At 41.5% G+C, this 15,425-nt stretch overlaps 1 protein-coding gene across 1 annotated transcript in view; it reads right to left on the bottom strand.

Moving 5' to 3' along the window:
• The window catches only part of SEMA5A (semaphorin 5A), a 505,753-nt gene that overhangs the window by 450,572 nt on the left and 39,756 nt on the right, over positions 1 to 15,425 (bottom strand). The window contains exon 2 of the mRNA XM_065399065.1: positions 12,625 to 12,724. Within this exon, the coding sequence (XP_065255137.1) occupies positions 12,625 to 12,724 (100 nt within the window). The remainder of the gene's footprint in view (positions 1 to 12,624; positions 12,725 to 15,425) is intronic.

The following is a 15,425-nucleotide window of genomic DNA, read 5'->3' as shown; positions in this document are numbered from 1 at the left end:
CCATATTTTTCTGAATGAATTTTGCTATGCAGGCAATTTGTGGAGAATTGTCCCAGGCAGGTAGTCAATTGCATTTTTGTCACTAAGAACCACGCTAAGGCATCAGTCATTCCAGGAGCTTTTCCTTTGTTTCGGAAGTCCCTTTCCAATAACACACATATATATCTTATTTTGCACAATAGGCTGACAGAAGGAGAAATGTTACTTTAAAAAAAAAAAAGTGTCCCTACAGCTGTGGTTCAGTTTCAATGCGGACTATAAAACAATCTGTTGTTATACTGGAAGTTGTTAATGGCTGCCATCAAGTTAGTCTTTGATCCAAAGAAAATCACGGAACTAATTAAAGCTGATAAGGCAATTGACCATATAGCAAGGCCAGATCAGAAGCTAAATACTGTGGGCTGAGGGGTTCCCTGATTCCAAATGCAGTACCTAAGGGGTTCGTTGGCAAGGTGTGTGTGTGTAAGAAGCAGAAAGACAGAAGAAAGACAACTGAAAGCAAGACAAGCAGTTGCAAGCTTGACTCTGAGACGGAACAGAGAGACAGAGCTCCTAGGGACACAGAACTGATTGGAAATTATGAGCAAGGAAACTGCCTGCTGTTGTTTGTTCCTGCTGTGTTCAGGGAAATAGAACTTTGTGTACATTCTTTGTAAATAAAGAAAACTGCACTAAACAAATACCTGATTTGAATAACCAATTTCTTCTCTGAACAGAAACAAGCCTGCAGGGCCACAAATATTAGCTAGTGGCTCAGGACGAAAGGGGCAACATTGGGATAGTTTCCAATGAGAGAAATTGTGAGCTATTATTTCTGTTAAAAGAAGATGGAACAAATAATGGAAGAGCTCGCAGAATTCAAAGATGGTCAAAAGGAATTAAAACAAGATCTAAAAAAAAGAGCAAAAGACTTCACAAAAAATAATAAAGCAATACCTGAAGAAGGATGGAGAGATGACCTGTTTAGAGATGCAATCTATGTTGGGGTAGCAGCTATCAAGTGTCAAGGCAGATTTGAAAGTCCAAAACAAAAATTTCCTGTCTGGTCTGGCAAGACAGAGAGAGGTGACAAGCAACCTGACTGCAATTGACCAAAATATTTTCCAGATTATAGGGAAGACCAGGAAAACTTTGGCACACTTAGAACTTGCCAATACAAGTACACTAGAGCAAGGATTTAAGGAGCTATAATTTCAGCTCCAGACAGAAGGAATCCAAAGGGTCCTAGATCACAGTACAAGTCAGTCACCTGAATAAGGAACCAGGCCATCGAGGTGATTTGGGGAAGACAGAGAGACAAGATGGACCAATAAAAGATACTACCTCACCCACCTTGTCCCTCTAATATCCTGGGACCAAGACGGCTACAATTACACTGCATACAACAACTGGGGAAGACAGGACATTTCCAAAACTTTTCTAAATGGTTTCTAACATTCAGGAGGGATAGGTCAGATTGTTCTAGCTCAAGTAACACAAAAGCCCATTATCTTACAGGAATAAAACTCCCTGGGAGGTTTATTTGGCTCAGTTTAACATCATAGCCCAAATGAACAGGTGGGGGAAAGAACAGAGAAGGAGGTTTCTAGCAGCCAACTTGAATGGCCTGACTCTGATGGTCCTGCAGAACTTACCCCAGAAAAAAGAGTCAGTTATCCAGACGTGCTACAAGCTCTTGATAGGCAGCTTGGAGCCAGCCATTACTCTTTGCGGGCCAGCGCACACCTGGGAAACGGTAGGAGAGGAAAAAATAAATCTTACCTGAACAGGCAGAGGACCTCAGGAGATTTGTGTTCCTGGTGAATCCAGATACTAGCAAGGACTTCCAGGATGAATTAGCAATTGAATTGACCGATCTATAAATGCTCAACTGGATTTGGGCTTGCAGATCAAGATCAGCAAAAGGAGGCAAAGGACACTACAGGAAGCTCTGAAATTTGCCACAGAACTTAAATCTTTCCTTGCAGCAGCCAATCAGAACGGGAAGCGGCTGCTAGAGATGAAGGTGGAAGCTGATTACCATGAGCCATGTAATACAGCTCTGTGTCTAATATGATCATGAGATGGTCGAGTTCAGGATCCTGACAAAAGGAAGAAAGGAGAGCAGCAGAATATGGACCCTGGACTTCAGAAAAGCAGACTTTGACTCTCTCAGGGAACTGATGGGCAGGATCCCCTGGGAGGCTAATATGAACATAAGAACATAAGAACATAAGAAAGGCCGTACTGGGTCAGACCAAAGGTCCATCTAGCCCAGTATCTGTCTACCGACAGTGGCCAATGCCAGGTGCCCCAGAGGGAGTGAACCTAACAGGCAATGATCAAGTGATCTCTCTCCTGCCATCCATCTCCATCCTCTGATGAACAGAGGCTAGGGACACCATTCTTACCCATCCTGGCTAATAGCCATTTATGGACTTAGCCACCATGAATTTATCCAGTCCCCTTTTAAACATTGTTATAGTCCTAGCCTTCACAACCTCCTCAGGTAAGGAATTCCACAAGTTGACTGTGCGCTGCGTGAAGAAGAACTTCCTTTTATTTGTTTTAAACCTGCTGCCTATTAATTTCTTTTGGTGACCCCTAGTTCTTGTATTATTGGAATAAGTAAATAACTTTTCCTTATCCACTTTCTCAACATCACTCATGATTTTATATACCTCTATCATGTCCCCCCTTAGTCTTCTCTTTTCCAAACTGAAGAGTCCTAGCCTCTTTAATCTTTCCTCATATGGGACCCTCTCTAAACCCTTAATCATTTTAGTTGCTCTTTTCTGAACCTTTTCTAGTGCTAGAATATCTTTTTTGAGGTGAGGAGACCACATCTGTACACAGTATTCGAGATGTGGGCGAACCATGGATTTATATAAGGGCAATAATATATTCTCAGTCTTATTCTCTATCCCCTTTTTAATGATTCCTAACATCCTGTTTGCTTTTTTGACCGCCTCTGCACACTGCATGGACATCTTTAGAGAACTATCCACGATGACGCCAAGATCTTTTTCCTGACTCGTTGTAGCTAAATTAGCCCCCATCATGTTGTATGTATAGTTGGGGTTATTTTTTCCAATGTGCATTACTTTACATTTATCCACATTAAATTTCATTTGCCATTTTGTTGCCCAATCACTTAGTTTTGTGAGATCTTTTTGAAGTTCTTCACAATCTGCTTTGGTCTTAACTATCTTGAGTAGTTTAGTATCATCTGCAAACTTTGCCACCTCACTGTTTACCCCTTTCTCCAGATCATTTATGAATAAATTGAATAGGATAGGTCCTAGGACTGACCCTTGGGGAACACCACTAGTTACCCCTCTCCATTCTGAGAATTTACCATTAATTCCTACCCTTTGTTCCCTGTCCTTTAACCAGTTCTCAATCCATGAAAGGACCTTCCCTTTTATCCCATGACAGCTTAATTTACGTTAGAGCCTTTGGTGAGGGACCTTGTCAAAGGCTTTCTGGAAATCTAAGTACACTATGTCCACCGGATCCCCCTTGTCCACATGTTTGTTGAGGGGAAAAGGAGTCCAAGAGAGCTGGCTGTATTTTAAAGAAGCTTTATTGAGGGTGCAGGAACAAAACATCCCAATGTGCAGAAAGAATAGCAAATATGGCAGGCGACCAGCTTGGCTTAACAGAGAAATCTTCGGGGAGCTTAAACACAAAAAGGGAGCTTACAAGAAGCGGAAACTTGGACAGATGACTAGGAAGGAATATAAAAATATTGCTCGAGCATGTAGGGGTGTAATCAGGAAGGCCAAAGCACATTTGGAGTTGCAGCTTGCAAGGGATGAGAAGGGTAACAAGAAGGGTTTCTACAGGTATGTTAGCAACATGGATTCATCAAGGACAAGTCATGCCTGACCAACCTGATTACCTTCTATGATTAGATAACTGGCTCTGTGGACATGGGGACAGTGGTGGACGTGATATACCTAGACTTTAGCAAAACTTTTGGTACTGTCTCCACAGTATTCTTGCCAGCAAGTTAAAGAAGTATGGATTGGATGAATGGACTATAAGGTGGATAAAAAGCTGGATAGATCATCGGGCTCAACGGGTAGTGATCAACGGCTCGATGTCTAGTTGGCAGCCGATATCAAGTGGAGTGCCCCAGAGGTCGGTCCTGGGGCCTGTTTTGTTCAACATCTTCATTAATGATCTGGATGATTGGATAGATTGCACCCTCAGCAGGTTCGCGGATGACACTAAGCTGGGGGAGGAGAGGTAGATACGCTGGAGGGTAGGCATAGGGTCCAGAGTGACCTAGACAAATTGGAGGATTGGACCAAAGAAATCTGATGAGGTTCAACAAGGACAAGTGCAGAGTCCTGCACTTAGGACGGAAGAATCCCATTCACTGCTACAGGCTGGGGACTGACTGGCTAAGCGGCAATTCTGCAGAAAAGGACATGGAGATTACAGTGGAGGAGAAGCTGGATATGAGTAAGCAGTGTGCCCTTGTTACCAAGAAGGCTAACGGCATATTGGGCTGCATTATTAGGAGCACTGCCAGCAGATCGAGGGAAGTGATTGTTCCCCTCTATTCGGCACTGGTGAGGCCACATCTGGAGTATTGCGTCCAGTCCCACCCCCCACCCTCCCCAAAAGGATGTGGACAAATTGGAGTCCAGCGGAGGTCAACAAAAATGATTAGGGGGTTGGGACACATGACTCATGAGGAGAGGCTGTGGGAACAAGGCTTATTTAGTCTGCAGAAAAGAAAAGTGAGGAGGGATTTGATAGCAGCTTTCAACTATCTGAAGGGGATTCCAAAGAGGATGGAGCTAGGCTGTTCTCAGTGGTGGCAGATGACAATGGTCTCAAGTTGCAGTAGGGGAGGTCTAGGTTGGATATTAGGAAAAACTATTTCACAAGGAGGGTGGTGAAGCACTGGAATGGATTACCTAGGGAGGTGGTGGAATCTCCATCCTTAGAGGTTTTTAAGGCCCGGCTTGACAAAGCCCTGGCTGGGATGATTTAGTTGGTGTTGGTCCTGCTTCGAGCAGGGGACTGGACTAGATGACCTCCCGAGGTCTCTTCCAACTCTATGATTCTATGAAATGCATGGTGGAATTGGGATTCTAATCTGGTTCATGGCATTTTTGAATGATTGGGAAAACAGTTACATTTGGTTTGTAAAACAAGGGAAATGGGGAATAATGCAAAAATTCAGGGAAGAAATTCAATTAAATGCTGTACTTAAAATAACTGGCCACAATAAGAAGGAGTATTATAAATTAAGTGAGTGAGTTTCACAGTGCCTAGTGAAAACCTCTCTCCCAGTTTGGGAAACTGGGGGACACCAATGTGAAGGGGCAAATCTTAAAGGTACAAGGATCAGCCCCACAGTTTTTGTTTAGATATGGGGATTAAGTAACTGTGAGTTTGGCTATTGCAAATGCAATAGAAGCTGTGAATTTTACAGGAATAGTGGACACTTATTACAATATAACAATTATTAGGCTACACATACTAACAATCCCAGAGAACAGGGGATTCTAAACTGTACCATCCAATTGATCTCAAATGGAGACACTGAATCAGGCAAGGACACCCATCCAAAAATTGGGAAAATTGAGTTTGAAAATTGGACTAATGGAATTCAAGAAAGAAGGCTGAATAGCCAATATAGTGAATGAGCTAAAATTGGTTTGGATTTCAGTATGGCTGATAACTGTAGAATTTCCACTGAGGGAATTTCCCCTGACAAAAAGAAAATTGAGGTTGTACAGGACTGGTGAACTCAGACACTGACGGATGTGCAGAGTTTTGATGGAGTGGAAATCCATCAACTTCATGACTGCTACTCTGAAACCAGAGTTTTGTAAGGCTCTGCTCTTATTATAGAAGGTTTATTTGTGATATTGCCAATACTGCAAAACCATTGCATAGGTTGGGTGAAAAAGGGAAACAATTTCAGTGGTCAGCAAAGTGTGACTTAGCATTTTCAGACTTGAAAAGGGTTCTTGTAACTCCTCCTATCTTAGTTTACCTGTGTCTCAAACCCCTTTTCATATTGGACACTAGGGTGACCAGACAGCAAGTGTGAAAAATCGGGACAGGGGGTGGGGGGTAATAGGAGCCTATATAAGAAAAAGACCCAAAAATCGGGACTGTCCCTATAAAATCGGGACATCTGGTCACCCTATTGGACACAAAGGTTGGTACTTACAGATCAGGGGCAGTATTGACAAAGGACACTAAGGATTTGAGAGGGTGCTGGCTTATTACAGCAAAAATCTATTTTCGCCAGAGAGAAATTATTGTACTACCCGAAAGGATCTCCTGGCAGTGATATAATCTATAGAACATATTAATGACTATATATACAGAAGAATATAAAAGCTTACTGGTCATATTGGGAAAGTTTGGAATTTAAAGATGAAATATTGAATAGAAAATGTGAAAACCAGCAGGTGATGTGCACAGGTGGTAGCTGATTGTGCCAGATACATTGAAAAAAGGGGTTCTGTGATTATCATAATTTTAAAACCTCTGGACATTCTGGGAGTTACAAACCCCTTAGCCAAGCTAAGAGAGAATTTCTACTGGGAAAAAGCAGGCAGGATGTAGAAAATAGGTGCAGGAAATGTGATGCTTGTGTTGCAAAGAAGGGTCCCCATAACTCAGGAGAACCCCAATGCAGAATATTTCATGGGCATGCTAATGGAGCACATTGATGTTGATGAACTTGGGCCTTTGAGACAGAGGTTGGCAATCAATAATTACTGGTAGCTATGGACTACATTACAAAATGGTCTGAAGTTTACCTGGTAAGAAACCAAGAGGTTGTGACAGTAGCAAGAGGTTCTAATGAATGAATTCTTTATCAGATTTGGGGTCCCAGGTGAGATACACACCAACCAAGAGAGAAACTATAAATCCAAGGTGTTTCAGCAAGTTTGTGACATTCTAGGGTTCCACAAAATTCGGACCATCCCAGTGCACCCACAGTCTGATGGGATGATGGAAAGATTCAGCTGGCTATATTTCTGGAACAATACCAGAGGGACTGGGAACAGCATAGCCCATCCTTCTTGATGGCTTATAGAACAGCAATCAATGAGAGTATAAAGTGTAACCTAGCACGCCTCATGTTTGGGCATGAGCAAAGGACCCCAGCAAACCTCTTGTATGGAGAAGGAGGAGGAATAAAGTAATTTGGGCCATCTGGACTAAACAGAAACCCTACAATCCAAAACTGAAAAAGTTCAAATTTTTGCTAGTGAAAATTTGAGGATAGCCTCATATAAAATGAAAAGACTCTATGATGTAAGATCATATCAGGAAATTTTGAAAAGAGGGGACCTGGTCTGGTTCCACAATCGTAGGAGAAGGAAGAGTGGTGTACAGGCTATAGTTGTGCCCAAGACTAAACCAAAAGTTATGCATAAGGAACATCTCAGAAAGTATCAAGGATGTCCTCAGAAACTGAAAATGTAACTGTGGAAGCTGAGCAGAGGCATCACTTGCTATGAGGCAAAGGGAAATCACACACCCCACCCCCTCCAAGACTTGGTTTGCCCCCAACCAGACTTTTCTGTATGCACCATTACATCTTTCACTACCTGCTGCCCCTGAGACTTTGCAAGTCATTATATAATTATATACTATGTTCTATATGCTGATACATCTTTGTCCCCCTCCCCCACTGCTGAATTTTTCTGTAATGATGCCCCTGAAACTGAGACTGTAAGAACATAAGAATAGCCATACTGGGACAGACCAATGGTCCATCCAGCCCAGTATCCTGTCTTCTAATAGTGGCCCGTGTCAGGTGCATCAGAGGGAATGAGCAGAACAGGGCAATTATTGAGTGATCCATTCCCTATTGTCCAGTCTCAGCTATTAGCAGTTGGACATTTAGGGAAACCCAGAGCATGGGTTGAGTCCCTGACCATCTTGGCTAATAGCCATGGACCTGGCTTCCATGAACTTATATATTTTTTTGTTGAACCCTTTTATAGTTTTGGTGTTCACAGCATTCCATGACAACTGTGCATTGTGTGAAGTATTTATTTTTCTTTTAAACCTATCTATTAATTTCATTGGGTGACCCCCTAGTTTTTTTTGTTATGTGAAGGGGTCAATAAAACTTCCCTATTCACATTCTCGACACCATTCATGATTGTATAGTCCTCTATCATATCCCCCCTTAGTCATCTCTTTTCTAAGTGGAACAGTCCAACGCTTTTTAATCTCTCCTAATACGGAAGCTGTTCCACATCCCTAATCATTTTTGTTGCCCTTCTCTGTACCTTTTCCAATTCTAATATATCTATTTGGAGATGGGGCACCAGAACTGTATGCAGTATTCAAGGTGTGGGTGTACTATGGATTTATATATTGGCATTACAATATGTTCTGTCTTATATCCCTTTCCTAATGGTCCCTAATATTCCGTTAGCTATTTTGACTGCTGGTGCACATTGCAGGGATCTTTTCTGAGAGCTATCCATGATGACTCCAAGATGTCTTTCCTGAGTGGTAACAGCTAATTTAGACCTCATCATTTTGTACGTATAGTTAGGATTATGTTTTCCAATGTGCATTACTTTGTATTTACCAGTATTGAATTTCATCTGCCATTTTGTTGCCCAGACACCCAGTTTTGTGAGAGTCCTTTGTAACTTCGCAGTCAGCTTTGGATTTAATTATGTTGAGTAATTTTGTACCATCTGCAAATTTTGCCACCTCACTGCTCACTCCCTTTTCCAGATCATATATGCATATGAACACATATGTACACATCCTGGCTGGAGAGGATGAGGTGGCCAGTATTTACCTCTCTCCATTGTGAAAACCGACCATTTATTCCTACCCTTTGTTTCCTATCTTTTAATCAATTACTGTTCAATGGGAGGACCTTCCCTCTTATCCCATGACTGCTTGTGAGCATTTGGTGTGAGACCTTGTCAAAGGCTTTCTGAAAGTCCAAGTAAACTACCTCAAGCTGGATCACCCATGTCCACATGCTTGTTGATACACTTAAAGAATTCTAATAGATTGTTGAGGTGTGATTTCCCTTTACAAAAGCCTTTACAAAAACTCTTTCCCAACAAATTGTGTTTATTTATGTGTCTAATAATTCTGTTTTTTACTATAATTTCAACCAATTTGCCTGGGACTGAAGTTAGGTTTACCAGCCTGTAATTGCTAGGATCACCTTTGGAGCCTTTTTAAAAAAATCAGTGTTTCATTAGCTACCCTCCAATCATCAGGTACAGAGGCTGATTTGAAAAAATAGGTTACATACCACAGTTAGTACATCTGCAATTTTATATCTGAGTTCCTTCAGAACTCTTGGGTGAATTGCATCTGCTCCTAATGACTTATTACTCTTTAATTTATGAATTTGTCCAAAACCTTCTCTATTGGCACCTCAATCTGGGACAGTTCCTCAGATATGTCACATGAAAGAGTTGAGACAATCATGAATTCCCAGTTAGAATGGAATAGGTGAATTCTGTCCCAGCTAACACCTCCACAGAAACAACAGACACGCATCAGGAGCCTGTTGTACAGGGGTTCTCAAACTGGGGGTCGTGACCCTTCAGAGGGTTGTGAGGTTATTACATGGGGGGGGTCACGAGCTGTCAGCCTCCACCCCAAACCCTCTTCACCTCCAGCATTTATAATAGTATTAAATATTTTAAAAGTGTTTTTAATTTATAAGAGGCGGTCACACTCAGAGGCTTGCTGTGTGAAAGAGGTCACCAGTACAAAAGTTTGAGAACCACTGCTGTTGGAAGTGGTCCCTCCTGATTTGGCTGAAAGGAGATAAAGCAGAGAGAAGAAAACTCCAAGGAGGATTAGGTCAGAGTTAAATTGATATGGGTTGATGTAAAAATGTCCTGACAGAAAAACACTAAGTAAATATGTAAATAGGACTAAAGGTAAAATTTTTGTTATTTTTGCGGATACAGACTAACACGGCTGCTACTCTGAAACCTGTCATAGTTAAGCTTGTAATTTTAATAAAATGTTTATTTATTTTCTTTCTGTCTGGGATATTTCATTCAAGGTGCCAACATTTTAAACTCCTTCAGGATGATGGGCAGATAGGAGACTGAGGGTGTTGGTCTGCTGGAAAGTGTTAATGGCTGCCATTAAGTCAGCCTTTGATCTATAGACAATTGTACAGTTCATTGAAGCTGATAGATGTGCTAAGCACCTTTCTTTCAGGCTGAATGGAAATAACAATTAAATGCCTCTTTGTGCAGTAATAGCTGAAACAATAGGAAGCTGCCACCCAAGGCAATGGACCAGATGGCCAGATTGATCAGAAATAAAGTTAAGATTCTGTCACAGGTATTTTTAGTAAAAGTCAATTTTGGGCAATAAACAAAAATTCCAGAAGCCTATGAGATGTCCCTGACTTTAAACTTAAAATACCTTCGGAGAGGGGGACAATATTCAGACTGCTGCTGGGGGCTTGCAGCTACTCTGCTGGGGGCTTCTGCAGCTTGTGGCAGAAGCTGACCACCACTGCTCCAGCCCCAGGGAGGCTGATCCAATCCCAGGTGCTGCTCCAGACCCGCCCCAGAAGAAGTCACAGAGGTCCTGGAAAGTCAAGGAAACCCTTGGCCTCCATGACAGGATCATATCCTTAATCAGAAGGTAAGGTGTGTGGACAGAGGGGTTTCCCTGTGACTAGTTGCAAACACAGGGGCAAGGCGGTTGATTGGCTGCAGCTGTGTGTGTCTGTTTGTTTTGGAGTCTGATCTCTCAGTCCTCATCCCCAAAGGAAGCCTGCACAATACCTTCAAAGACAAGCATGGGAACTTAAATTCATAGTTCTGCTAGACACTAAAAAACATGGACTTAAGAGACAGACTGGTTGTATGGGTCATTACAAATGTGTAACACACCCCACTGCCTGCTAACCCTTAATTGCGCACTTTATATTAAGTGGTCTCCGACAGCAAATGTGAACCCTTTATGATTAACAATCTATCCCAACTTGTATTTAGGTTAGACATCCTGGTTACCTTCCCGAGACTTGAAGAAGAGATCAGTATAGTTTGAAAGCTAGTCCCTTCCACCAACAGTCGTTGGCAAAATAAAACATATTACCTCATCTGCCTTGTCTTTCTAGAGATAAAAGTGATCATTATGGTCCAAAAATGTTTTTTTCAACTATTCAAACTACTGAGAACCTGATTTAGTTTAGCAACAGTCTGCATTCTACCCTCAGATACATAATACAACTTCTTTTTATAGTATTATTATTTATTTATTTGTATTGCAGTAGCACCTAGGAGCCCCAGTCATGGGCCAGGACCCCATTGTATTAGGCAACAAACACAGAACAAAAAGGCAGACCCTGCTCCAAAGACGTTACAGTCTAAGACAAGAAACAACAGGTGGATAGATAGACAGGTCGATGAGAGAGAACAAGAAATAAATGAAACAATATCAGTTTGCATCACCAGCAGTGATCTCAGCACACCAGCAGCCTAACCATTGTGAACTCTTGTAGACATCATGGCAAAGAAGATTTTAAGGAGGGACATTGAAGCTTGATTTTAAAGTAGCCAAGCAGAAAATAAAAAGTCTTCAAACTTTATTTTGTTTGTTTTTAAACACAAATCTCCACAGTTTTAAAATAAGATTTCTAAAAATGACCATGCTAAGGATTTTCTCTTGAAAAAACTTTTTTTCATCAGGCTTCTCCTGATTTTGAAAGCTGCCATAAAACTATTTAACAGTCAGTTTGAGCTCCCGGGCCAAATTTTGCCAGAAACAAACCACACACACCATTCCACTGACACCAACGGACATTTTCAGGTATGATGGCAGAATTTGAGCCATAATGAAGTTCTCAAGCTTCTTTATTTTGTGGACTACTTCTTGAGCTTCCAAATAAAAATGTGAAGCAGCAACATGCTGCTGGTGTCAGATGGAACCTAGATATTATGTTCATTGGTGCTTTGTAAACTAAAAAGATAGATATAGTCAAAAATATTTTGTTAAAATTTAAATTTAATTGTTTAAAGTCTTGGGAAACCTAAGAATTCTACTGGGCTACAATTACTAGGACAAATCAGTGTCTGCGGACCGACAAATGTTTCGCCACTATGACAGAAGAAGCTCTACAGAGCATGCGAGAGTACTTCACTATGGACCACAGTTTGAAAACTACTGCCTTTATATATATCCCACTCAAGAAAAAGGCAGCAAGATTGGACCATGAATAGGATCATTGAAGAGGAAAAAGAAGTGCTGTAAAACCATATTTGGGGTTGCTGTAAAATGTGTCCTGAATTAAACTCTTCCCACATGGGCTTAAAGCAACTTTACCTCTTACTACTGTAGGGTCATGTCCTGTGTTGATCTCTCACTGACATTAATAATAGTTCTGAGTTTGCAATGACTACAGGATAAGGCTCCTAAAAATGAGAATACAGAGCAACTTCTTATGCACCCCGAACCAACCCAGCACTTTAAATCATCTTTCAGTTATAATAGATGAAACTCTAGTTACATCCAGTTCAGTATGTCTTCGTGACTTGTTGTAAATGGAGTTGCATAGGTACAACTGAAGGCAGAATTTGGCTCACTAGCACTTAACTACACACAAGAATAATCAACAAAAGCACATCAATTTCTCACCTTGCTCCAGCAATAAGTTCTTTTTGTCCTGGGTCAAATGTTAATTGTGAGAAGTCCACAGCATTCTCTGCTCTGAACACACGTAACCAGGGGGCAATTTCTAAAGGAATAAAAAAAGAATATACTTGTTACTGCAGGAAACATAGTTACAGTGTATCAGGTAGCAAATATTACATATCAGAGGTACTGTGGGGATGTGGAGGCTTCCCAGTGTGATCCTTTAAAGGGCCATATGGGATTTTCACCACTGTGTAGATATTCTGCACTATAGACCTATATAACATAGAGGGCAGTCACCCAATAAACAGCTGAATGAGGTATCAATGTTTACTTCTGATTTACAAGCCAGATGTGCTTTTCTTCCCCAGGCACAGAACAAGGCAGACAACAACACAGTGCAGCTACCATGATTCATTAGAGGATAACCAAATGTGAATAAAATTATTTCCTGTACAAGTAAACCACAAATAGCTGAAGACTTTAAAAACGACAATAAAGTCCTGTTGAGTTAAGCATATTAAGCAAAAATAATTTTATTTTTTACCATTTTCACAAAAAAAAAAAAAAAAAAAAAGTGGGGGAGAAGAGAAACATCACATTCAGCCATTGCATTTTTATCATTTTTATTATAAACTTTTTCTTAGAGAAAAGAATTATGTAGAACAGTGAAATACAGAGGCAGAAGGCCAAAGGGCAAACTTCACAATTTGAGAAACATCAACACACCATTCACACTCACATTACAGGCAGTCCTCAGACTTATGACACAATTGGTTCCTGAAAATTGTGTCGTAAGTCGAAACGTCGTAACTCGGAACCACAATCCACTCCATTGCGGGACTGAGCATCGTAAAGTTGAAACCAATTGTCATAAGTCGAATGAAGTTGTCAATTCAGAAGTGTCGTAAGTGCTGTTCATTGTAAGTCGAACATCGTAAAGCCGAGAACTGCCTGTACACATGTAGATCCAGATTTTTTAAATGAAGCACATATAAGCAATTGTGCATGCCTAACTAGTGGGTGCTGTACAGGTGCAAATCAACTATTTCAGCTCATATATGACTAGTTGGGTGCCACATTAAATATATGCATGTGGACATGGATGATTTGAGCACACAGCATGAGTATTCACACACATTAGGCACACACAATTGTTATTTATAAACATTTAATGTTGTAAAACTGACCCTTTTTTTTAAATAGCAACAGTACAAAATCCCTGATTTCCTCCAATCCAGAGCTCAGTGAAGCATTTTTTTAAAATACTTTGTATGTAGCCACCAGGCAATGCTAGCTGAATATACATGAAGGACCTTGGTTTGAAGGTTTGCATGCTCTGTTCCGCTGCCTGTTTAAAGGCAGGTGGATGTGGGGTAATCAATCAGTGGTGTCAAAGTGGTGCCTCCAGCTGCTGTGAGAATATGTACACAATGGGAACAGTTACAATATTGTAGGTGGAACTGGTAGTTACTATATTATGGCACAGCCTATTGTTAAAGCTCCCGACACTTCCTATTGTAAGCCTCTGTTTTCACTTGCTGATAACATTGCCCAACTTTAACAGTTTGGGCTGAAATTGTCCATGCTGGGTGTCTGCCTCAGGCTGAGTATTTTTTGGAAAATTTCAGCAAAAACAGTCTAGCCATTTCTGCAAACGAGATTAGGGAAAAAATGTTGTTAAAAACCATCATACAACCTTTTGTTTGAGAGTTCTAGCATCCCCATGCTTTGGAGCAACAGCTTAATATCTGGCTGGAAGGGGGCTCCCTAGTGTCAGGGTGTCCCCATGAAAATCTGCTTAAATCTGGCCATTTATAAGCCTCTGAAAAAATGTCAAGTTGCACATGATCAGCAGAGACTTGTAAGATTTTGGCAGCTAATTTCATCATAAATTCCATCTGAACTGAGCATGCTCCAACCTAAGGCTGCAGGGGCTGAGCAGGACTTTCCCTCCAGTGTTGCTCCTGGTTGTTATGAGCAACTTGGTTCCAGACTCAGGAACTGAGGGCAAGGAGATGGTTTCTTCCATGCTCTCAATGTTCCTGCTGCTGCTGCTGCCCAGGCTGTGTGGAAGAGAAAGCCACCTGACTGCAATGCAGAGGAGATAATAACTGGACTGGGACAAGGAGCTGCAGCATGGGTAGAAGACTCAGAGTCTGGTAGGAATGACTGGAACTGGCTGGGCAATGAAGGGAAGACTGAGACTCATATTGGCAGCTCAAAGGGGGAGACCATGACCGACTATGAAAGGACACTGGAAGTGGAACAAAGAGCCCTTGGGGATGGAGACTGGGACTGGGATGAGGAGCCAGTAGGGAGGGGGAGAAGACTGGACTGACACAGGGACAAGCTGTAGGGGACAGAGCCAGAATGGATCATGTAGGGGCAGAGAGGCAGAAAGGTCTGTGCTCACTAGAGCATAATCCCCCTCCAGAATTAAGAAAGGAAACCAAGATTCTGAGACTCAACATTCATTGCACTGGATGGATGGTCCTGAAGGAATTAATCAGGGTTGTGTAGTGAATGAGCTGTTGTTTGCAGGACCCCTGTCTCATATGTTGCAGAAGTCGGAAGGTCTGTAGTGAATAAGACTAGAGATTGCAGGAGAAGAAAGGAGTCTATGAGGGTCTCACGGTTAAACTAATTGAAAACCATACAGGTGTACTGGAGTCTGTCCTTGCCTATGCCGTAGAGTTTTTTCATGATGCTAGACAAGTCACTTAAACCAAATTTTTCACAGGTGGTCATTAAGCATGTCACTTATTTTCTGGGTATCCAACCTAAGACACCGGGATCCTGAT

The sequence above is a fragment of the Emys orbicularis genome, chromosome 2 (genome assembly GCF_028017835.1).
Source record: "Emys orbicularis isolate rEmyOrb1 chromosome 2, rEmyOrb1.hap1, whole genome shotgun sequence".
Lineage (NCBI taxonomy): Eukaryota > Metazoa > Chordata > Testudines > Emydidae > Emys > Emys orbicularis.
This window is presented reverse-complemented; position numbering and strand designations above follow the sequence as displayed.